Source organism: Temnothorax nylanderi, unplaced genomic scaffold (assembly GCF_030848795.1).
Source record: "Temnothorax nylanderi isolate EJ_2023f unplaced genomic scaffold, tnyl_v1.0 TNYL_tig0173_pilon, whole genome shotgun sequence".
NCBI classification, from domain to species: Eukaryota; Metazoa; Arthropoda; class Insecta; order Hymenoptera; family Formicidae; genus Temnothorax; species Temnothorax nylanderi.
This window is the reverse complement of record NW_027249235.1, coordinates 223,031-250,111: the sequence shown is the minus strand read 5'-3', so window position 1 is coordinate 250,111 and position 27,081 is coordinate 223,031. Positions and strand designations below refer to the sequence as shown.

Here is a 27,081-nt window from a genome sequence, read left to right as displayed (position 1 = left end):
TCGGTTTGAGTTTCTTCGAAAGCACGATGGAATATTCGCGAGAGAATTTTTCAACTATAATATATAAATCGTATTGTTCGCACGATAACGAAAATGACGATTTGATTGACGCAAGAGTAATTAACGACAATTCCGCGCGCGTCTTCTCGTCGCGAAGCGAAACTACGTGAACCAAAGTGGGACGCGAGCGCAAGGTCACGCGAACGCTTACAGGAAACGAGAATCAAACACAGTATATAGCTATCAAGTAAGATGGTTGCAAAGGGTGTACAAAATAATAATAGTTGGATCAATAATCAAAACTATATCAAACAGATTGGCACAGGTATCCGGTTACGACGAGAAATGCACTCAAGTAGTTATGGCGTTATGATTAGATCAAAGTTTCAGCAATAGGATATGTTGCGCGTGGTGTTACGACACAAGCAGTATATATACGACACGAGCAATAATCCACGACACAAGCATTAATTACAACAACTTCTTTTGACTCGATTATAATTGCAATTCTAATATCTAAACTTGAAAGATTACCAGAGTGCTAAGATATTCTATACCTGAAACCAGTGCCGACAAACAATATTTTCGATCGATGGCAAATATGTTTGGAAGAATTCCAACGATCGGAATAGTATGTATTTCGAGTCGTGCCGAAAACAGACCTAACAGCAACGAGAACTAATGTAGCGCGTTATTATTGAGCGCGAGTCTATGTAGAAAAAAACTGTGTACATACGGCCCGGCTCGCGACCGAGCGTCAAGGCCGCCGACAGTTAGGTGAAAACGTATGGCTTGTCCGAGAATATTCTAGATTTGAATATTTCGGGTACTATATGAACGATTATTATTCTCGACTAATTACCGCGACAATTGCGAAATTCACGACTAATGCAGATAACGACAATGACACGTGTTACGACGAGTGAGAAATTCACGCGAGTATTCTTGTCGCGAAGCGAAACTAGAGAATTGCGAGCGAGAGATATCGCGCAAAACTAGATATTATTAAGGGGGGATCCTGGTGTACAAGTCCAAAAAGTAAGGTATTTTCAGGATTTTTTTTGAAGGTATTAAAAATCTCCGACCATTTCGGCAGTGGCCCAGTATATTGTACCATATTTCAAGAATACAAAACGATTTTTTTCATTGGCGGAAAGAAAACAACTCTTGAGATATATCGCCGAATGTTCGAAGGTGCAGAAAATTCCCAGGAAATTGGCGGGCGTAATAGCTCGGCGCAGGGTCGTCTGAAACAAAAAATTCCAGCACCGTTTTAAAGCTTAAACTTGTAGTTTGTCGGTGAACCTTCGAACATGCACCTTCGAACATTCAGCGATATATCTCAAGAGTTGTTTTCTTTCCGCCAATGAAAAAAAAATCATTTTGTATTCTTGAAATATGGTACAATATACTGGGCCACTGCCGAAATGGTCGGAGATTTTTAATACCTTTAAAAAAAATCCTGAAAATACCTTAACTTTTTTGACTCGCTACATCAGGATCCCCTCTTAACACGCCACGCGTTATTGCAATTCGCGATTACAAAAGCGAACGAGATTAGCAATATTAGCGAATAAAGCGAGATGAGCGAAAGGTCGGCGGTATTTTTCTAACGCGAAAATCCGGCTCGAAGGACTAATGTACGGGGGGGTGTCAGTTCCCCGGAGGCGAGATTTTCTATGGTTGCTCGAAGGACCACAGGGGGGTGATTAAATCCCCTCACGGCTAAGTTTTGTAAAGCAAAGTAGCGAAGATGCGCATGCAACGAAATAACGAAAAGCGACTCACCATTGGTCCGCCGGTCGTCTCCTGGAGAAGTCCACCGATTCTTGTTCTGTCTCGTGCATAGTGTAAAGAAACATGGTGTGCTCATTTGGTTTCGTGTCTCTCTCGGAAATCGTTTCTCTCTCTTGATTTCTGGCTTCGAAGAGCTCAAATTGTACCAACCTTAAAAAAGTTCCTAGAATCTGGGGATATATATAATATAGGGTTGCCATATTGTCGTGAAGCGACCGGGACAAGGATGATGACGGAGAAGGGGAAGGGAGGCAAATAGACCGTATTATATGTCAAGATAATTTATTTATATTAATAAAGAACTTATTTTTGACGCAAATAAAAATATATTCTTTAAAATATATTATTTAGAATGTTTATATTCGTCAATAAGTAAAATTAACGAAAATAAAAAACAAAAAACAAATCGGTGCATGTCGTAAAATTAAATAAAATGAAATATAATTTAACAATTTAGCGGGTTGACCGGGACATTTAATGGCTTGACCGGGACAATTTGCTGCAACTCTGCAACGGTTGTCGACAACACGATTGCAAAATCAGAACATTTGGCTATCTGGGAGACTTTACAACTTTACAATTCAAAGTTTCATTGCTGCTACTGTATAGGAAACTTTTGTACTTTCAAAAATCCAAAATTTATTTTTTATATTCTTTTTTACAATTTTACATTGAATTATAAAAATTAATAGGACATTTAATTTCATTAAAATTATTATGTACAGAAATATAGTCGGTATATACATTTTTTACGAACATATAGTAGAGTGTTATGTACAATGATAATAGTGTTATTACAATAAAAATCATGTAGCTTTCGTAGCACCAACAAATTTTTTCATTTTTTTGTCTTTTTTTCGCTGTTCCTTTTCGTCAAACAAGCGTTTACCAATTTCCTTAACTCTAATATAAGTTCGCGTTCTTACGAGGCACTGTAAAACTTTGTCAGGAATTTGTGAAGGATAGTGTTTGGTATTCTTTGCCATTTTTACAACTTTTTGGATGACAAACTCTTCTTTCGAAAAGTCATTTCCATGAAAGTCTAAAAAACATTTCTCTACTATTTTACTCGCAAGTAATAAAGTTTCAGACGGATATGTAAGGTAACCTTTAGAAACAGTTTTTACCCAACTTTGTTCGTCATTATCGTGTATATCCTTCGTTTTGTCGCCTAAAAACGAATAAATATTTTTAAAGCAATGAGCAACGTAACCTGCAACGTACTCCAGACCAGCTTCCTGAACAATGTCAGAAGCATTTTTGCAGCCAAGAATTGGCGTGGAGCTTTCAAAATAGCGTTTGATGAACCTTGTCAATTCTTCATCGTCGTCGATAGTGTCATTGCAAACATCTATATCCGATTCGTCATTTTTTTCGTTTTCCAGTGCATCTTCCAACAAGTCATCGGGTGAAATGTCAATAATGCTTCTAAATAATTCTTCGGTAAGAATTACTTGATCGTCCGATTGAGTGCAGTCAAGTTCATTACTGAATTCGTTATCCAAATCCACATTCGTCGATTCCGGAGCATGAAGTGTAATACCAGGACATGGAGTCGACGTAGCACGTGGATCGTTCGGTGTAACAGCTGCAAACGGTGAATCAGTTGTACGTGAAGAACATATTGACGAAGATAGGCAAACTGTGCTTTCATCTTCTTCGGTATTCTTATTCATGGTGAACACTGCATGGGAATGTTTCCCAAGAATGTACCACCGAAGACGGTATCGAAAGTCATAAGCCGATGGATTATCTTTGCCCGAACCCATCGCCCTAACATAAGAAAAGAAGTTTTCCAAAATATCTTGTTGGAGCCGCCGTGTCAATATATACTTGCAGTGTTCAGGGTATTTACTTTGCAAGTAATTAAATAACCCTTTAAGAGAAGCATTGCTGATGATTATGCCTTTTTGAAAAGGCATTAGCGATTTTCTCTTGCCCACTCGCATGTTCTCAATGTACATTGACATGAGTACCAACAATTGCATCTGATTCTCTAGGTCGATTCCAAAGCCATTAACTCCTGGATGTGCTCCATATTTTGCATACGAGTTGTGGACATCAAACCATTTATTCACTGTTGACACGAAGTATGAAAATTTTTCATATTCGGGAATGTCCAACAATCCTTGATTTCCGGCCCATTCAATTGCCTTCGCGGCCGTGTGGGACCAAATTCTGGCTGCAGGTCTGACAGCTTGTCTCGCGGAACCAACCACGTGTAATGTACGTTCAGTGATACGATGAGCTACTCGAAGATCACCAGAGTTGCCCAGTTTAATGATTGATTCAAAAACGTCGGCAGTGAATATATTTTTGCAATTTCCAAGTGACAAACCTTCATCGACAAACCAATTCCTAAGAAGTTTCAATAAATGAGGAACATCAGCGAAAACAAATATTTGTGCACCCTCAATCAACGGATGTTCAAAGAAGTAATTGTCAGGAGTTATTTTCAGTTCTCCCCATACTCCTTTATTGCCCAAATCGGAAACAGCAGCAACAACCTCATATCCAGCTTCTTGCAAATGCACCACGCATTCCATTAAGATATCTTTCGTCATTGGCTGGTCGAATTTGTAAAAAATAGGTTGTTTCCAATTGGCAAACAATCCACGGCACATAATAACCTGTACTTTACTGCATGGACCAATGAGTTTTTCCAGTTTCGTGTCGAAGAACGGTTCTTGTGATAAGCCCATTTCGTCGAAAGATAAAACTGTAATTTTTTCCATTGGTGACAGATCTTTACCCTTCTCTTTCATAACAGCGAAAACATCTGCTAAGAAGCCTTCACGGATGTCAAAAGTTTTAAGTGCCCATCGTCTTAAAGAGGAAAGTGATGGTAAAGGGAAGTTTAGCTTCAATCGAAGGTACCGATAAGCTTTCGGACTGATACTCCGTAATGAAATTGCTGCAGCATAGTCGTCAATAGACCAATGAATCCATTTCCGCTTTTTAATGATGCATCTTATCTGTCCTTCCGTGAAATACGTCCTCAATAGCTCTCGCATTTCATTTTCGCTGTCTTCCTTTATCTTCTTCTCATCTTCATGAGTTGCCTCCAATTTAGCTTGCAAGTCTTTAATAATTTTCTTCATGTCCTTTACTTCTGCTACAAGTTGTTCAATTTCTTTGTTTTTCTCCGACATTTGCAATTTCAACGCTTTCACTTCGTCATAAAACGATTCTTCCACTTGTACATAAGTACATCTTGATTTCAGGTGAAAATCATTTAGTTCTCGATAGTGTTGCAGTTCTGCTTTCAGTGACTTTATAGTCTCGTACGGGTCATCTCCTTCTGTCCGTGGCGTTATGTTGGCGAGGTCGATCTCATTTCCGTCCATGAATCTTTAATATCATAATTAACTCATTAGGAAATCAATCGATGTATAATATAGTTAGAATATATAATATAGATGTAATATATAATATATAATCAATCGATGTATAATATAGTTAGAATATATAATATAGATGTAATATATAATATCGATGTATAATATAGTTAAAAAGTAATTGAAAAGAAAGTTAATAAAATAGAAATATATTCAATAAAACATAATGAGTCTGTTACATAAAATGTAAATACGTACAACCGTCTTCGCTTTAACATTGGAACGTTATCTTCGTTCACATATTCCAGTAGTTCATCCCTTGATGTAGTCCTAAAATTATGAACATTTATTTATAAAAAAAATAGAAGACATTAAGACTATAATATATCATAATTATCATAATTATCAATCACTCTTAAAGTAAAAATGCATACAACATAAAATGTCTGTTTTAATAACATCTACAACTTTAATTTGAAACATTTTTCGACATTTTTAATATTTTTTGAAAAATTCCATGAAATTGATCACGAATGTCAAGCGTATTTTGTACTTTTATTCACATTATGAAATCATGATTATGTACGCTAAAAATCATTAATAATTTATAATTAATAATAATAATAATAATATTATTAATAATAATAATAATATCATTAATAATTAATTATTAATCATTAATATGTACAGTAAAGTTAAAATTACCGTTTTCTTCTTCTCAAAATCGAATGCAACATCTTCGTCACTTCTTTCGTGTTTTTTCTACGTAAAACTCCCAGACGACCGCAGAAGACTTTCGATCTCTGAGATCTGTACAAATATACGTTTTCAGTAATTATAATTAAAAAATACAAGTACAGTTTGAATACCGGTGATACATTTTAGATCTACTTCCTTTATTCGACAAGTATTTCCTTTGGAAAAACTGAAATTTAATATTTAATATTATATATTTCATACCTTCTTGGAAACGTTCGGTCTGGCATATGACACAGCTCTTCCGATGAGGTTGGTGGTGTTCGAGTGGCTCGAAACGTTATGTCCATCCATGGATTACTAAACAAAAATTACGTTTTTACTTAATTTTACAAGTGATAGTATTTGCCTGCTTATTTCATGAGAAAAGTATACTTTTGTTGAACACTTTAAAAAGTACTTTATACATTAATTGAAATTATGAATAATCATTGATAAGAAATGTCAATGTTATAATAGAGCAAAAAATGTCGTTTAATCCTTGTGAAAAATATAGGTTCTCATAAGAATCACATGTCAAAATGTCATAAGATATATGAGATTATGGCATGTGATTATTACAAGAATCGTATCTAAAATTTTTCGTAGGGATAACATTATGCATGTATGTACCTTCGAGATGATGTATTCTGCTCATCAATGTTGTCCATTGCACTTTCCTCGTTCCAACTATTAGAGCCACCAGGAGTAGCATTTGACGGACCTGCTACACACCATTCATCATTTTCAGATGTGGGAGTGTCACTTCTTTGGATCGTACTTGAATCATTGGTGCTTGTACCACTATTGGTAGAAACAAGTACAAAATTTCGTCGAACTATATTGAAATTCAAATTTGTTTCGTCGACTCTAACGTAGGAAAAGATATACATTAATATACAAAATAAATTAAAATATTGTTTTTGGTACACTTTGTATATGTACATTATATATTAAAACTTACCTAACTTTCGGGGAAGTTAAAAACAACGTTGGTAATGCAGTCTGCAAAAGGTTTCGTCTTTTGGACTTCTTCCCATAGCCAAAACATTCTTCATTGAAATGGTCTGAGCATATCCGTGCTAAATGTTATAAAAAATATAGAAATTAATAACATATACGATACAAATTATGATACATAATTCTTTCACATGTATCTATGCTAAGAAGATTGCTCCGAATTCTTAACATAGTAGTTACATTTATTTAATATCAAGAACAACTTAAGCCATGGTCTGAAGAGTAACTTAAGTTCCACATAAAATAACAGAAATTTAATCTATGACTGTTAATTCAACTAAATATTAATAAAAGTTATGAAATTTGCAAACTTACCGAATTCAATTTTGTTTGGTAACTTAACCTCTCCAATTTTCTGTAGCCATCCCTCGCGAATTATATCGTTGGATGGTAATTTGAAAAAACTTATGTCTTTACGACATTGTGCCGAGTTGTTTCTACAACTTCGTACTACACACCGCACCATTTTTATTTCATAAATATAAAAATTTCATATCGCCACACGTATTACATACTCTCGATCTCGATGCTATGTATCTCTTTCTCTACTGCAGTGAGTGTGACAAGGACGAATACAATCAGGTGTGCCAATATTTATATCTTAATTTTGTTTTCTAGAGGTTGGTACAATTTGAGCTTCTCCGAGGTTTTTTAGACTAATAACTGAAAAGTCACTGAATATTGAGCACACCATGTTTCTTTACACCATGGTCTCGTGGCTAATTGTACTTAGTTCGGCATGCATTCACACCATTGCATATAGAGCAGCGAGATTCGCAATGGCAAGCAGGCACAAGCAAGCAGGGCAAGGCAAGCGAGAGATCGGTGAGCGTGCGGCCGGGCGTTCCCAAAGTTTAGATGCGCGTTTTATGACTTCTTAACGGCGAGTGCCCGCGGTCCTGCAACGTGTGCCGCGGGCGAGTAGTTGCTCCCTTTTTGGGGGTAATTGCTGCCGTCGGTAAATGGACGATGGCAGCACCAATTGGTGAGTCGCATGATCTCTGCCGATCGTGATCCACCGACGTTTCGCACGAAAAAAAAGAACAATAGTACGACTAATCTAACTAAATCTACATGTAATACTAATCAACTATTAACTACAAAATATGTACAATGCGATACGCCAAACACATGACTGCCATTACAAAATCAGCGTTAAGCTCAACATCGGAAAACAGAGCTGAATGTAACGTTACAATAACGGAGTTCACAGCAGCTTTGGATGCAATGTCTGCACCCTTTGAGTTGCTAGCAACTGAACATCGACGTTTCGATGTTCAAAGAGAAAGGCGGCTTTATACTTCCCGAAAGTTACGTTGTGGGCGAAACTGTAGAAGATAAACTTGTTAATGGCAGAATAATAAAAGAAACGAGTCCCGTATATGCACAGTTCATACCATTGCGGAAAACGCTGCACTGCTTTTTCAGTTTCCCAGGAGTGCTAGAATCTGTTCTCAACTACATGACGGACCTATCAGAACAGTCTGGGATTCTGTTGAATTTTATTCAGGGAGAACTGTGGCAACAAAAAAATCAAACATAATTTCTCTGGAAAAACTGTCATCCCGCTATTTATTTATTATGACGATTTTGAAGTGAATAATCCCCTAGGAAGTCACGCTGGAATACAAAAATTAGGAGGCGTTTACTGTACGATCCCATGCCTTTTTTTTCGTTGGTGAAATCTTCAACTACAGGGATACTCCAGGGACGTTTCCGCCCCTGAGCCTGCCCTGTAGCCCCCCTATCGGGAAGAAAGACCCCTCCGCCTCTGGGGAGAGGCAGAGGGAGTGCCGGATTCCACGCGCGTGCATCGGAAGATACCACGTACATGGCCTACCAGCTAAAACACCCACGAGTCCCTCGCGACGCTTGAGGGGGGAACCCAGGAATTGCTATTAGCATACATCCGGAGAACCCCCCACGTCCATTTCCCCACGGGGTTGAACCCCTTTGTCCTTACTGGACAATGCTACTTGTGACGAATCGGGGGGGGGACTAGCACCGATCCGTCACCCCCCCTTCTGGAGGTGCTGATTATGTTTAGCTGCGAGAGCATGGTCCCCCAAGCCACACCCCCGCCCTCCAGGCAGGCGGGAGGAGGGGAGAAGGGTGAAAACACCCGTCCCCTCCTCCCCCTGCGTTTCCCTATAGAGGGTAGGTGTGAGTCGAGGCCCGGGCGTACCCAGGTCGCGACCCCCACCCTCCACGGGCCGAGAGGAGCGCGTGTGGCGGAAACCCCGGGGGGAATCCGCCCAGCCCCTTCCGGCCCGCAATACCGCCGACCTGCTCGGCACAAAAGAAAAACGGCAGGTGGATGGACCAGGTCCGCCCCCCTGCCGTCGTCCATCCCCCTCGTTCGTCCGAATCCGACCTCAGTCGGAATCGCCAGGGGAGGGGTCAGAGGGACACATCTCTGGGCGGTGCCCCCCTCCATCCCCCTAGTATCATGTCTCCGTGTGGTCCTCCTCGCTGTCGGTTTCCGTCGGCACCGCCGACGATTCGATGGCCGGTGCCGCCGGACCACGTCCTCCTCCTCGTCCTCGCTGGAAGTAGGAGGAGGGATACTCGCCTCCCTCCTCCTCCGCCTGTTAACGACAGCCGCCGCCCGCCTTACAGGGGGAGCTCTAACGCGGGCCCCACCCATGGCGGCACGACGACCCCTGTGCTGTGATGGTGGCGGCTGGGGTGGTGGTGGTGGTCCACCCCCGTCGCTATTATCCTCCTCTTCTGGAGGGGGGCAATTTCCCCCCTCCTGATGCGCTCCGCTGCCTCCTTCTGAGCAATGACGCTTTCACAGAAGGCGACGAAGGCATCCCATTTTCGCCTTCCCCTACCCCGACCGTCGCCGCTATGACGGCCGGGAGAGAGAGGTCATCCCCGATCGCTGCCCGGAGGACACGGCGCTGTTCCTTCCAAGGGAGACAGTGCTCAAGAGTTTGTTGCGCCGTGTCTGCCTCCTCCGGGCAATGATGGCAGCGTGTGGTGCGCTCCTTTCCCACGACGCGGCACAAATACTCACCGAAGCAACCATGCCCGGTGAGCACCTGCGCCGCGCGAAAGGTGAGTCCGCGTCCCCGGCGGTTTTCCACTCATTCCCTCAGATGTGGCTGGATGGCCTCTCTGACCCTCCTCCTCCCCAGCTGGGGGATCGTGAGCCATTCGCTCCACTCACGGAGGAGGGCCTCTTCGGCCTGCTGCTTCAGCACGGCCCTCGCCCTAAGCACAATTATGCCTTCCCCGGCCCTGATTCTCGCCACGCGTCTATAACGGGACGCGTGAGACTTGGCGATCAAGGCGATCGGGGGAATGCAGGCGAGGGTCGTCGCCCCCGCGTGGAAGACGGGGTCCTATATGCCCTGGCCGCCCTGTTAGCGATGATTCGCTGGGCGGCCGTCAATTTCCTTACCAGGCGAGGGTTGGTCGCTACCCTCTCGGCCCAGACGGGCGATCCATAGAGAATTACGGAATGGACCGTCGCCACATAGAGGCGGCGCACGCTCCCGCTGGTTCCGCCCAGATTGGGCAAAAGCCTTGCCAGGCTGTTTGCGGCGCCTCTGGCCTTTGAAGCCACGCGGGCAACGTGCTCGCTGAAACTTCTGGCCTCATCCAGCCACAGTCCCAGATATTTTAATTGGGACTGAATTGGGACGCGGACGCCCTCTATGTTCAGGCAGAGACCTCCAGGAGGTGCTTCCCGCAGAGCTCGCTCGGCTACGGCAGGCACCATGTTGTATTCCCTGGCGGGTCGACCCGGTCTATTCGTCAGAATTCTACGCGGCCGCGCCGCAACCAATTAAAGAACCAGCAGGCCTGGGTCTTCTGCGGGGCCACCCGGAGGCCCAACTGTCTGATTGCGCGCACCACGCACGCTGCCGCCACGTTGGCCCGTCTTATGACCTCCTGCCAGCTCTTCCCGCTGACTCCCAGGTATACGACATCAGCGTATCCCGAGAGCCGGCACCCCGTGGGGAGAGGAGCCCGCAGGACCAGGTCATATCCCACGATCCACAACAGGGGTCCCAATACGGACCCCTGTGGAACGCCACATTCGATCAACCTGATCCGGATCACCCCGTCCCGGTCGACAAACATCAGGTCCCTGTCCCGGAAGTAATTGGCGATTATTCGCACGAGGTACAAAGGCACGCCGCACCTCAACAGGGCCTCTCCGATAATGGGCCAAGGGAGGGAATTGAACGCATTACAGACGTCGAATGAAACGCCTAGCGCAATCTCTCCCTCTCTAGTGACCTCCTCTGTGCGGGAAAGAACGCGAAGGATCGCGTCGACCGTTGATCTTCCCGCACGGAAGCCAAATTGGTCTTCGGAGAGGCCCATACCCTCGCCCCGGGACAGGTGCTGGACGAGGCGTTCGGCAATGATCCTTTCGAAGATCTTGCCAACCTCGTCCAGCAGGCAAATCGGCCGGTATGCGTACGGGAAGTCCGCGGGCTTACTGGCCCTCTTCCAACTCGTGGGGAACCGACCGACCCTCAAACACTCCGTGAAGATCCGGAGCAGGTGGTCGGTCAGTCCCCCAGCGGCCAAGGTCCAGGCCTTGCCTGGTATTCCATCAAGGCCAGGAGCCTTACGCTTCCTGACCCTGCGGAGAGCTCGCTCCAGCTCTTCTCTCGTTACCCCCAATTCCGCGCTCCACCCCGGGTCTCCTGTATCAGGGAAGAGCACGACACCCCCACGTCGGCAGGGAATAGGGTGTCTACCACCCTGCCGACAAACAGGGGGTCGAGGGATTTCGTGAACGAAGGCGCCCATGGCCTTAATTTGTCAAGGACCATTTTATATGGGCGCCCCCACGGATCCTCATTGAGAGTCTGGAGCAGCTCTCTCCAAGCTATTTCCTTGGCCGCTCTTATCGCCCTGGAGAGGTCCTGACGGGCAGCACGCCAGGCTTCTCCAGTCTCCTCAATATCGAGGGCCCGGCGTCCAGCGCGGGCCTTTAGAAACCTCCTCATTGCTTGGACGGACAGCCGCCTGAGCTCGGCGATGCTGTCCGTCCACCAGTAGGCCGCGCGTCGGGGGGGAACCCTCTGATGCGAGGCATCGCCACGTCACAAGCGTCGACATTAGTCTACCTAATCGACCGACCTCCGCATCGACGTCCAACTCCTCCCCCCTCTCGACGCGCCCCTCTTCATCGCCCCATGTCAGGACCAAGACCGCCGCTATCAGGCGGTCCTGGTCCAACTTTTTTAGGGCCCATCTCCGCCGCGAGTCGTTCGCGGCTTGGCGCCGGGCCAGCACTTCCGGGGGGGTGGCATGGACCACCATCTCGATGTGACGGTGGTCCGACAGAGTTTCCCTGTCAGTGACCACCCCCCAATTGCGTATTAACCGCGCGGCAGGGGGGTTAGCCCACGTCAGATCGACGATTGAGGCCCCCCTGCCGGCGCACGCACGTGCTCTCTCGGCCTGTGTTAATTAAACACAGGCCCAGGACCGACGCTCACCCCTCCAAGGCATGTCTTCTTTGGTCGGTGCGGGGGGACCGCCATAGCGTGTTCTTGGCGTTAAAGTCCCCCAGCACCATCACCTGACCGGGGAGGCACCTGCGGACATACTCGCCCACCTCACGCAGCGCCTCCTCGAATTCCGCCAGGCTCCACCTTGGAGGGGCGTATATCCCCGCGATGGAGATGGATCCCCATTTAACTCCCACAAATCCCCTACCATGCTTGTCCCTCAAACACGGAGGGGAGTGGGGAAGGACCCGCCAGGTTATAGCAACGGAGCCCGTCGCGTCCTTGGCCCAGCATGGGTGATTCACTGGGACTCGGAAGGGCTCCACCGCCACCCCCAGACCACACCCGCGTTTTGCCATAGTGTGCAAGAACAAGTCTTGGGCGGCACGGGCGTGGTTCAGATTCGCTTGTAGGAGGCGAAGGGGCATTATTGAGAACTCTCAATGAGGTCCTCCCCCTCCACCTCCATTGCATTTGGCTCCTTCGTGGGAGGGGCCGTGCCTGCCTCGGGCTCTTTGGTGAGCCCCTCGGCCGTGGTTGGGGGACCCACCACGTGGTGTTCCCCCCCGCCGGCCATGCCATCTCGACATCGTCCGTCGGTGCCGCAGGGTTCACAAGAACCACCCTGTGGTCAACCAACGTTATCTCCTCCGTCACCACAGGTTTGGTGAGGGGAGCTTTCTCCGTTTTCTTGGTCGGAGGTACGGACTTCGACGTCGACACCGCACCCGCCTTCTTTCCGGCGTTATTCGCCGCCGGCTTTTTTGCGGGAGGTGCCGCTTTTCTTTGTGGAGGGAGGAGCCACTCCACTGCCGCCCTTCTTGGTCTGTGGAGCCCCTCCCCCCTTCTTCTTCTTAGCACTAGGGCAGGATTTGCCCCCTACTCTGTGCTGGCTCGGGCGCCCCGCCTCGGCGCAGATGACGCACCTAATGGGGGCCTCACAGTTGCGAGCCTCGTGCCCGACCTCGCCGCACCTGTAGCACGTGCCCGTGCGGTCGGTCGCACTCTGGCACGTGGCCCTTGTGTGCCCAATTTCTAGGCACCTATAACATTGTATCGGGCGTTTGTCCAGGACCTCAATTTTGGCCCTGGCCCACCCGATATCAATGCGCGTCTCCTTGCTAAGTCTGTTTACGGCAGCGAGGGGGCACCTTACGAAACCGAAACGGTATTTAAACCGTTAGACGCCCGCCGCATAGGCCCTGGTAGGATGGCAGAGGGGTCGACTCCCCCTTTCTCTGCCAGTGCTGCCTTGACTTTGCACTCCACGACCGAGACGTCTAGCGCGGTGAGACGAATTTCCGCTTTTATCTCCGGGCGTGCGACTCTGACGCCCTCCTTGCCTGATAGGGCTGTCCTCATACGTGAGGCTAGGGCGTCCGCCTTACCTGCACAATCCGGGCCGGCCACTTCTAAATTGATGGCCCCGGTAACCGTCCTTCGGATGTTAGGAGCTTGGGTGATTCCAAGCTTCGAGAGTTTGATCGAGGAGCGCGCTAGCCTTATGCACTCCTCGTACTTTCCATCCGGGCACGTTAGGGTGACGGCTGCTGTGCGCGGCACCCTTCTCTTTGTTTTCCTGGGGGCTGTTTATCGTTAGCTCCAGCACCCCCGGTTTTGCTCTTACCGCCAGGACCGGGCTTGGGAACCGAACTCTTGGCCGTAGTACCTGCCCCACGGGGCGTGGGATCCGGCTTCGGGGTCGTAGTACCGCTCGGGCCTGGCTTAGGGGGCGCGTTATTCGCACCTCCCTTCCTTCCTTTCTTCACCACGGTTGACCACGTCTCGCCAACCGTGGTGCTCTTGATGGGTGCCGGGGACACCGGGAGTGGCAGGCTGCGCCCCTCTGCCAGCGCTCCGGCCCCTCTCGGCTTTCGTGTTTACGGGCGCCATATTCTTCGTCGAGGGGGCTTTAGCTCTAGCGCCCTTCCCTCCTTTTTTAATGATGGGCCTCCCGATTGCCAAAGGAGCGGGGGGCTTCTCCGCCCGCGTCTTCTCCGGTTGCGCCGAGGTCTTTTCCACTGGGGGCCTGTTCGCCCGGGGGAGCTGGAATCTATCCTCTGTGAGAGGGATCGGAATATCCGCTCCTTTGCGCCCTCGTTTCCTCGGGCTCCGTCGACAGGCAGCGTGGCATCCGTCGGCTTTCCGGTGGTCATCGGCGGTATCGCTTCGTCGATAACCTTGATCCTACCTTGGATCGCCGGTCTCATCGCCGCCGGCATGCCGTCCCTCGCGATCCCCGCTAGCACTTCGTCCCTCGTGCTCTTCGGCTCCTCCGTCTCCAGCTCCATGTTAACATCGTTAACATCCGCGTCCATGACCGTGTTCTCGGTCGCAACCGCCGCCGTCTCCTCTGAGCTGGAGCTGTCAACGAGTTGGCGCCGTTTGCGCTTGTTAGCCCTGCGCAGCTTCTCTTCCTCCTGTGGCACGTACTCGCGCTGCTGCTGCTGCTGCTGTTGTTGCTGCTGCTGCTGTATCTGCGCCATTTGTGACTGCAGGTTCTGCATTTCCACCTGCAGCCGCGCGTTGGTTTCGCGTAGCGCCCTAAGACTTTCGATCTCCGCCTCTTGTGCGGAGACCTTCTCTTTTAGCTCCTCCAGCTCTATATCCCTGCCCGCACCGGTTTCCGGATCCCTGATCCTCTGGATCAATTGACCGGTGGCGGCAGAAATTCTAGCCGCTGCCTCATTCAGCACCTTCCGCATTGTGCCGTTCAAGTTGGAGGATCTCTCGCCACCTTGTCGTCGCCACGCAGGCTCTCAATAATAAGGCCCAGTAATTCCGCGGTCGGAGACTGTTTAAGTCTCCGAGCCTCCGCAAGTTCCAAGATTTTTCTGTTCTTGGAGAGAGTCGGGACTATTGCGGGGTCCTCTAAGTCCTTAATCGTTTGCTGGAACAGGACGAGCTCCTTCCTGTTCTTCAGGAGCTCCTTCCTGAGTCCGACGCCCGTTGTAACGAGGCGTCCTCGCTTCCTGATGAGCTCCGCATTGTCATTGCGGAGCTTCCTTTTCCCCGCTGGCACGGGGTCTCTCCTGGGAGCGGGGGCATTTTCGTCAGCGCTAACACGGATGACGTCGATCTCCTCACTACTCCTGCCTCCCGCCGGCTCATCCCGGTCCCCTGTTTCGTCCGAGTCTTCGATATAAATCCTCGGTCGTATGGGTCGCGCATCCGCATCGGTGGAAGCGTCAGTCTGAGGGGACGTATCTCTCTTCCTGCTGCGCGACCGTGACCTGATGCGGGACACGGATGCGCCCCTGCTCGCGCCCTCTGATCGACCCCCTTTGACCGAGCTGCGGGACAGTTTTGCCCCGCCCCCGGTCATGGAGGCCTCACCCGCATCACGCGAAGAGGAGGCAGACCCCAGAGATCCATCCCTTTTCGCCTTGACGCACGCCGGACCAGCAAATTTGCCCGGTTTAATCGTGCGTGTCCCCTCTTGGTTCTTAAGAGAGCCAGAACCGCCAGCCTGGGAGTCTGCCACTCCCATCTGTCCATCCCTCTCCTTCCCAATAACGGCAGCGATAGCCGTTTCCCCTGGCGAGCTCGCTCCCAACTCGCCGGGTAGCCCATCGTTGGATGACGACGGGAGGGGGGCTGGGACGGTACCCCTCTCGCCGGTCCCTGGGTGTCCGTTCACCCTGGGAAGGTAGTCTCTTCTGATCCTCGTTGTGCATTGTCATGATTCTTTAAAATTTGGTTTGCCTGTGCCAGACTAGAGTCAAGCTCAACAGGGTCTTCTTTCCCCGCTAATTTTTCCAAGCCCGTTCCCTTGGCAGTGGTTTCGCTAGATAGTAGATAGGGACAGTGGGAATCTCGTTAATCCATTCATGCGCGTCACTAATTAGATGACGAGGCATTTGGCTATTTGTTTCGTTAAAGGCAAAACGACTGCAATATGGACAGTCATTTCAAACCTGCAACGATATTGCAAGGTGGTTTGTTGTCGGTGTTGCAGCGGACACCCTGGAAGTGCTTGAAAAGAGCTGTCTAGCAGCTCTCACTCTACTACTCATGCACACACACACATTCTTACTACTCGTCCGCTGATGCGGAGGCACCCAACTCTACGTGCCATTCCGATGTGCACCACTAATCGCGGTAACGTTCCGCCCCGGCATATAACGGGTTGTTATGCCGTTAAATCGTTTCCAATTTAGCCATGAGCCCTAGAGGACCCGAGTCGTAAGCGTACGCAGCTGGGCAGGTGTTAGGCCCAAACTACGCAGCTCACCCCCGCTCCTAGGGCTCCAGACACCTCGCCATGAGATCGTAATGGCGGTGAAACGGACATTATTACGCGGCACTCCTGTGCGCTCCGCCACCCGGTCCACCAGATCATCACAAGATCGGTACTTCTCCACCTTGCGGTCATAACCTCCAACGCAGTTTCACTGGAAATTACCTGCGCGTCAACGACCACTGCCTCATCACCCTTAACAATGGTCAGGTCGGGCCGCCTCAGGCCGGCAGAGGTCGAATAGGCTAACTCCGCATCGACATGCCATCTAGTAGGGGAGCCCAGAGTGCTAAATGGGGATTTACTCGAGCGTCGTAGGAACCTATTGGATTTTGAAGATTAGATGGTAGAAAGAAAAAAAGGTTATATAATGTACACCCTTTCACCGGTGGGGGAAGCGTCTACAGGTTTTCAAAAATGTAAAAAAAAATAGTCACATGAAAATACTCGAGCGCGTCAGATATTGATAGTGTATACGCCCCACGTGTCTCTGATATTGGAGGTATGTTAATCTGCCGGTTTGCATGGTGGGGGTGGCTGTACGGAAGGGTTGAAAACGGGAAAAAAAAATTTATTCGAGCGCGTCAGATATTCAGAGGGGATGTTAAGTGAACCCGAAAGAAGCTCCCATTCAAAAGACTGACGATTCGGACATGACGCAAGCTCATGGCGGCTTCTTGATAATGCAAAAAAAATCGCCATTTTGAAATACTCGAGCGCGTCAGATTATTATACAGGTGATTCAGCTTGATGTCCTAGTCGTGCTGACCCATAATCTGACGATTATTTGGAGGGATTTTCTTAATCTGACAAATTAAAAAAAAATTGTTAAATTAAAAAATTTTTTTTTTAAATTACTAAATGTGACAAATAAAATGCATGGAAAATAGAATGCAAATAAAAAAATCTATTTCTTTCAATTATAATATATGCAAAAGAAAAAAATAGTAAAATGAAAAAAAAAACTTTAAAAAAATTTTTTTTAATCTTCATCTTCATCCGTGGAAAATACATACAAAATACACACTTTAGAGTATCATCACTCATCGTCGTATTAGATAATTACTAACACAAATATTATAATATTTAAACAGACAAACAAGCTAGAGCGTTGTACTGCCACGAACGCGTGTGATCAGCTGTGATGGTGTCATGGCGACGGAAAGTAGTGTGGGGACGGTGCGAGAGAGTAAGAGATCGAGAAAAAGTGAAAGGGAAATAGAGGCGTAGAGTGGGGAATACATGCTTCACTACAGCTGCACGCACTAAACTTTTCTGACGATTTGTGCTGCTTCGGCTTGTGGAAATCGGCAGATTATATTTTTTCCGTTATTCTTGAATTATTTCCTTCAAAATAAAAAAAAATTCAACCGCGCTCGAGAATGTCAAAGTGACGTTTTTTTTTTGCAAGTTTGTGACCCTCCCACTCCCTTACGTCACGCTCAAATCGTCAGATTATTGAAATGCACACTTTTCAGCATGTTATTAACCCACCTTACCTTAATCTGACGCGCTCGAGTATTTCTAACGATCGATTTTTTTTTACTATTCTGATCGGCTGCCCTAGACGCGCGATCCTATATTAAGGGCTTATATATAGTGGAGGTACTCAACAGGGTGCAAGGTATCCCCCTATATGTTAATCTGTCGCGCTCGAGTAAATCCCAAAATCCCCTCTTGGGCTCCCCTACTAATCCTTTCTGCTGTAGGAAGCCACCTACTCGACGGCAAAGGTCGTTATGCCGTAGGATTATCTCTCCGTGCGTTCTGAAGCAACGCTGAACGCAGTGAGCCGGCGTCTCGACATCGGGACAACCAGCACGACAACGAACCTCGCGCCCATCACGACCTCGGGAGACTCTCGCTCTAGACGGAATACAGTTGGCCCGTATGTGATGATAGTGCACGTAGTCGGCTCCGGGAATGAGGTCGGCCCCCGCCGACACCCAGTGGGAGCTCAGTTTCGATGTTTCCACCTTCCTGAGCCCGTTCCCGTCGCACGACTCGCGCAACCAGGCAGCACACTGTTGTCTGAGCTCAGCGGTCGTTTGCACCCTATTACCCCGGATGCGCATCTGGTTCTCACACCAGACCAGCCGCCTAGCCACAAAAGTGGTTTCGGCGGCGGCGCGCGCCGCGGGCAGAGTACTGCGACACAACCGCTGCAGTCGGTCGAACTTCAGAATAGGGATTAAAGTTTTGAGTAGAGGCACACCAAGCCCGCCACTCTGTATCGGCGCATGAAAATATCCAGCAGGAACATCATGGGGAAAACGTAACCACCGTCTAATGGCTTTGCGCACCAAAATATCAACACCCTCAACGTTTTGGCCGTGACTGTTCCCACTATCCAACGATGATAATACCGTGGTAGAAGAAAGTCACGCAAGAGCCTCAGCCGCTGTTGCGGCTTCAGAGGCGCTTTCGTAAGTTGTTCGATGGATTGAGCTAGGGGTGGATCATTGGCATATTCCCTAGCACCTTCGTACATGCAGCCCAGGTACGCCCAGATATCGACAGGGGATCTTTGTGGGATCAGCATTCCCCCCACGGTGAAGTACGGTGTTGTGTCAATTTTCACCTTTTTGTCTCTACCGGACGCCACCATGGACAGCACTCCTGTTTTCTTAGCGTTGATAGTTAGTCCATTCCGCGCAAAGGCAGCCTGAAGCCGTGTCAGGTTCTCCTGCAGACTAGACCTGGTAGAAGCAAGGAGCACAATGTCGTCTGCGTAGCCCAAGGCGCTGATCAGCTCATCCCCCATCTGATAGCCAACATCCTCCGAGAGAATAGCTAGTGCTCTATCCACGACCAGATTGAACAGTAGCGGCGATAACGGATCACCCTGTCTTACGCCACGGCCGATCTTGACGGCCGACACTCCACTGGTGCTGGATGCTAACACCGTTTGCGCATCCGAATAGACAGCCCTGATATACTCTCTAAACTCCCAAGGGAGGTCCAGTTCTTCGAGAGTCTTATGTATAGCTGGGTGCGAGACCGTGTCAAATGCCTTCGACAGGTCAATGCACGCCAGATGTAACGTTCGACACCGCCTCCGGACATCGCCAAGCACGGCCGACAGGACTGTGACGTTCTCACACACCCCATCGACCGGCCGGAAACCCCTTTGGCGAGTGTCGAACACGTCCAGGGCCGCTAATCGCTTAGCGAGAATTTTGTGGAAGTGTCTTATCACAACTGATCCTATGCTGAGAGGTCTGTAGTCCGCCGGTGCTGGCCGGTCGGACGCCCCCCCTTCTCCAGGAATACAGTTTTTGTTGTGGCGATCGACGAGGGTACCGTTCTTGCCAAGAGCAGCAGATTGAACAGAAGCGCACGAAGAGCAAGGGGAACGGCGTTCCACATCCTCGGCGTAATCTGGTCCAATCCGGGCGCTGTACCAGTCTTGATCGAAATCCTTCGAACCTCCACAGGTTTTATAGGATCCCAGAGCGAGGCCTTATCCGCCACCCGAGCTGGGCTAGTGGCGGCGCCCTCACCTAGGCCCTCGAGATGAATACCTCTGGCTGTCGGTGAACGGCTCCGGCTAGTACACGCTACCTGCCCCGCTACCCCGTACGACTCGCGCAGGGCCGTCATGTCTCCATCCTCGCCACTGGACGCCTCCATAACGGGACGCCAGTACTCATCGAATTCGACAGCGGACGGCCGCTCACGTACCGAGCCGCCTCCGAGGACACGCGATAGGCAGGCCTTTGGGCTCTTCTTATAGAAAGACTGCACATGTGCATATTCTCTCTTTCTTTCCTGCTTCCTACTCTCTTTTGTGTCAGGAGGACTGCGCTGCTTCCTCGAGGCGCGCTGTGGAGGGCGCACAGCTGACGGCGGGAAGATCAGGCCCAGCCATCTCTCGATAGCCTGGACGTCGACCACCCCCGTCAGTAGAGCATCTCTCGCCGTGCCCACGAGAGTATCAGCCCGGTAGCTGATTAAGAGAGTCATAGTTACTCCCGCCGTTTACCCGCGCTTGCTTGAATTTCTTCACGTTGACATTCAGAGCACTGGGCAGAAATCACATTGCGAATTTCGGAGTTTTCCTTCTCCTAGGCTGGTGGGCTTTCTGGCCTCACGAGCCCAGCTTGCCCGAGCTCAGGTATCCCGGGTTTGCCAAGCCCGTATCGGGGACGCCCACCAGAAGCCCCGTAGAGCCCCCGGAGGCCGCCCCCGACCCCTGGGAAATGCACCGCCCATCGGCTGACGAATCGGACCGGGGAAGCCCCCACCATACCCCTCCCGCGCGCAAGCAAGAGAACCGGCCGAGTAAACTCGATCCCAGTCTCCCGCCGCCTGCGGGAGGACAGGGCACAGGATGCTCCCCCAATTGTCGCAGCCGCCAACCGACGGACCACAACACGAACGGCCTTTACGTCCGGCAGCAGGACGCCACCGGCCCTAACCCGGAAACGTCCGGGCGGCCCGGTGGGTCCTCCCTTCTGGACCTGCCCGGCCCCAACCTCGGATCATTTCCGAGCGGCCCGGACAACCCCCGGTGTGCCCGCAATCCCACGACCTGCCGGAGCACCGGCGTGCAATGGTCGTGAGATTGACCCCCGTCCTGCCGGAGCACCGGCGTGCAATGGACGGTGGGTAGGCCCACCCCATCCTGTTTTGCCGATAAAAGAATAACAATCCCCTAACGGTCCCGGCCGACCGGGCGTTTGCAGTCAGGGTCGCCATCCCCTACCGGCTGTTGGAATCTGGGTGGCCGAGGCCAGACCCAGACTCCTAAGCAGGGCAGCCGGTCCCCCGGTTTTCTGTCAGGGTTTTCCTTCCCTTAGGGCGGTTGGGAGAGCAAAGGCTCATCCCTCACGGTCCCGTCCTGACCAGGCGAACTTATTATAGAGGTCGCTTACCTCGCAAATCCTGAGAAGGACTCCCCGGCCTCCGCCAGCCCGAAGACTGACGAAGGTTACGGTACTGATGTGCTCGGGACCCCGGGTGCGCAAGACTCGTATCGGGGAAGGCTCCTAGGGACCCTAAAGGCCCCCGGTGACCTCCCCCGACCCCTGGGGTGATCCCATGCCTACCACCCGAATTTAAATCCACGCTTGAAAATATTTTTCTCGTGTCGCTTTTCCACACGGATGATCGAAAAGCTTTCGGAAATGAAAGTATTTATCGTATCCTCGTTGATGAAATAAATTTTTTACAAGAGTACGGAATTACTTTACAGTTGAAAGGAATAGATAAAACTATTTTCTTTGCCTTGGGATTGTTCACTGGAGATAATCTGGGGATGAATTCACGTTTCGATTTCGTGGAAAGCTTCAGGGGAACTCATTTCTGTCGGTTTTGCAACCTTTCTGGCAAAGAGATGGTTACTGATTTGATTGAAAGGAAAGAAAAATTAAGACGTGTTGGAGAATATGAAAAAGACCTCGAAATGGGACTGACTTCGAGTGGTATAAAAAAACGCTTAATTTGGAATGACGTAAATTTCTTCCACATTTACGAAAACTTTTATGTGGATCCGTTACATGACTTGTCTGAAGAAGCTTTTAAATATAGCATGGCTCATGTACTTCATTACTACATTTTTAATGCAAATAAAAAAATACCACTCGAAGTATTAAACGAAAGAATGCGCACTTTCAACTATAATGCCAATAACATAACTAATAAACCGCCGCTTATTCGTTATAGTGAAATCAAAGACAAAAAGCTCTCAATGACAGGTAGTGAAATGGTAAATTTTGTCTACATTTTTCCTCTGCTCATTGGCGATTATGTTTCTCCGGATGAAATGTGGGAATTTTACTTGACATTCAGAAACATTTATGACATTGTTGCAGCAAAAGACATTCAACCGGGATGATACATTCAACTCGCCAACTACGTTACTGAACATTATAGATTAATTATATATTAAATTATTTAAAGATAATCTAAAAGCTAAACATCATAATATGGTGCACTATGCCAGAATAATGCGAAAGTCAGGACCAATAATTACTCTAAGCACAATAAGAAACGAATCGAAAAATAGACAATTCAAACAAAGCGCTAATTCCACATACTCTCGACGGAATATAACATATACTCTCGCTTTGAAAGAAACTTTTAGATTATTTTTCAGACAGCTATGCGGGCGAGGACTCGTTTCAAAATTTGAGGTAGGGCCTCATAGTCTTATGGACCGAATATGCCTTGAGGACATTGAAAACTCATTACCTGCTGCAGAACTCCAAACTACTTATATCGACGTGCCGTGGGTATTTCGTACAAATTAAATACCTGCTTAGTTCTGAAACTTAATTCGGATGAGTTACCTGTTTTCGGCATTATTAAAACAATTATCTGCAATGAGAAAAAAAAAAGTAATCGTTTAATGCAACATGTTACGTCCAACCCCGGGAATAAAGTAAGAAAACTGGGAAGCGAAGGAAAGGCTAACCAGTGGAGCAGGGGGTACGAAAGAACGCAACCAGACGCTTAAGAATATTGCTCGCAGGTACACACACGCTCTGAGGCGCGTGGCGCGAGCCGAACGCACTTTCGATGGCTCAGGAAGGGTCAACGTCCGTAGGGACGGTAGGACGCCTTCCGTGAGCGGTGCGATCGTCGGTCCTCTTTTAAGTCAGGGAAATTAATCCCTTTAACTTAGGATCGGACCTCGTGCGATTTCGAGAGGTGGAAGGGTTTTGAGAGGGAGGTCTTATTTAAAATAAAGAAACATTTAATTTAATCTTATCAAACAAATTAAACATTTATTACAATAAAATAATACTTGTTGCTGACATTGAACAAATTGAACATTCATTATAATAGAATAATACTTGTTACTGACATTGACAAGGGAAGGGTCAACCCTTGGGGTCACCGATTTTGTCGAAATTTTACTAAAATGTAGTATTGATATAGAAGTGACAAATGCTGTACGGAGACGATGCGCTTCTCAACCGTTGCCGAGAAATTGCGATGTGAATTTTAGCACGCTCCTTTCATACTATTGTAGTAAAGCGTCTTTCAAGTGTCAGCGTGGCGTAGCGAACTAGGCGTCGGACTACAAGCGTGAAGGTTGCTGGTTCGCGTCCCGTTCCTTTTATATAATTTTTTTTTTTTTTTTTTTTACTTATATTACAGCATACATCATATACAATATATTTATTATTATTATTATTACTTTTAGACAAAAAAATGTTTATGATTATAATTTTAAAACTGTGCATAAAATGTTTCGTAAAATATTAGCGATTTTGAAAGTAAATAAAAATATATATATATTGGCGGAGATATTTACATAATATTAAAAAAATTGTATGTATATTTATTGGTTTATTTATTAGTTTTGTATAGGTATAAAAAAAGGTTACAATAAAAAAAGGCGTACAAAAAGAGAATATTATAATAAAATGATTGCGATTATTCGTCGTCTTGCTCTGTAACTTTACAAACTTTAGAGTGATTGAAATAAAAAAAACAAGTGAAACATAGAACTGACTTACACCAAGCACACTTTATAAATCCAATTTTTTCGCAAGCACATTTTGTTTTTAATAATGAGACAGGAAAACACACGTCATTAACATTCAAAAAGCTCGGCCGTTCGCTCGTCAGTTTTGATGCAAACCATGCGTAGTTAATCATAAGTGAAAATACCGGAGCATTTAACTGATGCAATATTAAAGAGTGAATTTTTATAACATATTCACGAGATGCTATTTCTCTTTTTTCTTGCAGTAATATAGGAGCATTCTGCAAGCGCTTGAGAAAATTTTTAACCTGACGATAGAAATACACATCGCAGGGCTGGCACAGCGGTGTGCATTTCGGCGGTATAATTTTTAATGTACACGTTGCTTCTCCTTGTTCATTTTCAAAAATTTCATCGTGTACAGCGGGGTTAGTTTGGCCTCCCCAAGAATCGATAATGAATAAAAACTTGTTGTTTTTAACATATGGTAAGATAACATTTGTCAAAAATTTTTTGTATAAATCGGTTGTAAGTTTTCCGGATTTCGAACAAGTGACAACAACGTTTTTATATTCATCGATCAACTTATCAACATTTTTTTGAACTAAAGGTCCAAACTTTCCCGAGGGCTCTTGCAAGCACAAAAATACAAAAGGAATAATCTTTCCCGACGCAGTCAAAGTGTACTGCGCAGTATAAGAGTGACTAATCTTATTTAATTGTTTTTTCTGTACCAAAACTGTTTTCGCACCTTTATGCTCAAAAGTTCTATTATAGGTACTATCATATTGGCATCTAGTCTGATCGGTATTAATAACAAAATCTTTTTGAAATTTAGAAATCAGAGCTCTAGTTTGCGTTTGGAATTTTTCTGCCGCTACTAGTACTTCTTCCATTGTGGCGCATTCCTTTTCACTAACGTATTTTGTGATTTTCCGCTGTTTTATTCTATGCCTTCTTTTGAAATATTTTACCCATGATTCGCTAGCGTTGAAAGTAAACTGTTCCGAAATATAAGAAAATGCTGCTGCCATTGACCATTGCTGGATTGTCCTGCTTGTCACCTATTAAAGTTAAAAATCAATATATTCATAGTTTTAAAAATTTATCTACTTTTGTTTATTTTTCCGTTTCGATAAAACAATAAATTTACCTGCTCATAAGAGGCTCTAGCTTCCTTGAAACGTTCGAAGGTTTCTGTATCAATGTATGTCCACTTATCAAAGTGTGTTCCACCCTTCTTCACATCTTCTGCCCATATTTTAAGATGTTCTTTTTTCTTCAAACGACTGCAGCCTTTTTTATGCAAATTTGCTAAAGACCACTTTGGATGAGCTTCAGCCAGAGCGACGGTTTTCATTTTATATTCTAGAGAAATATAATCGAAAGGTGGTTTTTGAAATTTTTCGGGCTCGTAATCTTCATCTTCATTAATTTTACACTGCGAATAAAAATAAAATTGCATGAGTAAATTATGAATGTTTATGCTGTAAACATTAGCACATTGACTAACAATGTAAAATAAAATAGCGTTAATATACGTTAAAGCACATAATTGTTTCTATAATTTTGAGAAATTTACTCATTTCATTGCCAATAATAGAAATACTTTAACATACCTCTTCGTATTCTCCTTCGGTATCGCTCTCATCGAATAATATTAAATCCTCTTCTATAACAATTTGTCGATCTGCCAAAATGTTGATAATTTTTTCACAAATTACTTCGCCCATAACTACAGACACAGAACTTATTTTATCAGGAGGTGTATCTGTTAGAAGATCTTTTGCTTGCAACAAACTATCACAATACTTCAGGGCATTTGTTAATTCACCCTTAACATCTTCGTCTTTTAATAATCGTTCGCGCTCATCTTCTAAATTTTCTTTTGCAGTAGATGTACCCGGTGGTTGTTCCATTTTGAAAACTTTTAGCGCAGAATATTCACACAATTCACTATTTTATTGTTAGTGTTCAGGAACAGACGAGTGTCTTCGACGACAGTAAACGATCGACTAACGGTTCAGCATTTGAAATGCGACCCTAGCGCCCGAGCGCTCTTTTAAAAATACTATGAGCAGGCAAACAGGCAACAAAAGATCAGGTTTGAAAGGCAGTCCCTAATGTTTTGAAATATAAGACGTAAAATTCTAGGAAGAGGCTGTGCTGTATACCGCATTATAATTCCAATGCATCATAATTCCAATGCAAGGCAATTTGAATGCATAGAAAATAATATTATAACCGAATATAAATAATTTTTTACAAGAAGCATGCCTGAAAATGTTACTTTCAAAATCGCTAATATTTTACGAACATTTTATGCACAGTTTTAAAATTATAATCATAAACATTTTTTTGTCTAAAAGTAATAATAATAATAATAAATATATTGTATATGATGTATGCTGTAATATAAGTAAAAAAAAAAAGAAAAAAAATTATATAAAAGGAACGGGACGCGAACCAGCAACCTTCACGCTTGTAGTCCGACGCCTAGTTCGCTACGCCACGCTGACACTTGAAAGACGCTTTACTACAATGGTATGAAAGGAGCGTGCTAAAATTCACATCGCGATTTCTCGGCAACGGTTGAGAAGCGCATCGTCTCCGTACAGCATTTGTCACTTCTATATTAATACTACATTTTAGTAAAATTTCGACAAAATCGGTGACCCCAAGGGTTGACCCTTCCCTTGTGAGTAGATAATCAGGTATTGAGATAAAGCAGAGTGTATGTTATTTGTGTGTGTGTGTGTGTGTGTGTGTGTATGTGTGTGTGTGAGTATAGTTATCGCGGGTGTTACATTAGTGCGGGGGCAATCGGGCAGGATTCTTGAAGGGGAAACCTATTTGGAAATGGACATCCTGCCCGCTATTATTACATCGAGATCGGCATTGAATTACATAATGGTTCAACTAAGTGTACGTGTGGTGTATATGTGTGTTTGAAACTAAATTAAGTCGCAATTAAAATAAAATATAAAGAGATGTTCGCGGCGTGAAAACAGAGAGACAAGAATTTATGCA

The 27,081-nt window shown here is 46.5% G+C and overlaps 1 protein-coding gene across 3 annotated transcripts; it reads right to left on the bottom strand.

The window, feature by feature from the left end:
- Window positions 1–2,411: 2,411 nt before the first annotated feature.
- Window positions 2,412–7,441, bottom strand: LOC139778132 (uncharacterized). Of its 3 annotated transcripts, none has more exons than XM_071715946.1 (7): window positions 7,206–7,441; window positions 6,835–6,952; window positions 6,504–6,740; window positions 6,096–6,191; window positions 5,841–5,945; window positions 5,394–5,465; window positions 2,412–5,148 (listed from the first exon to the last, which is right to left on the bottom strand). In XM_071715946.1, the coding sequence occupies exons 1-7, from the start codon at window positions 7,354–7,356 to the stop codon at window positions 2,604–2,606; spliced, it is 3,324 nt and encodes a 1,107-aa protein (XP_071572047.1). In that variant the 5' UTR covers window positions 7,357–7,441; the 3' UTR covers window positions 2,412–2,603. The 3 variants fall into 3 exon arrangements, with proteins under 3 accessions (XP_071572047.1, XP_071572048.1, XP_071572049.1); XM_071715947.1 differs by having other exon boundaries at window positions 6,504–6,674; XM_071715948.1 differs by lacking the exon at window positions 7,206–7,441 and having other exon boundaries at window positions 6,504–6,597; window positions 6,835–6,942.
- Between the last annotated feature and the right edge of the window lie 19,640 nt (window positions 7,442–27,081).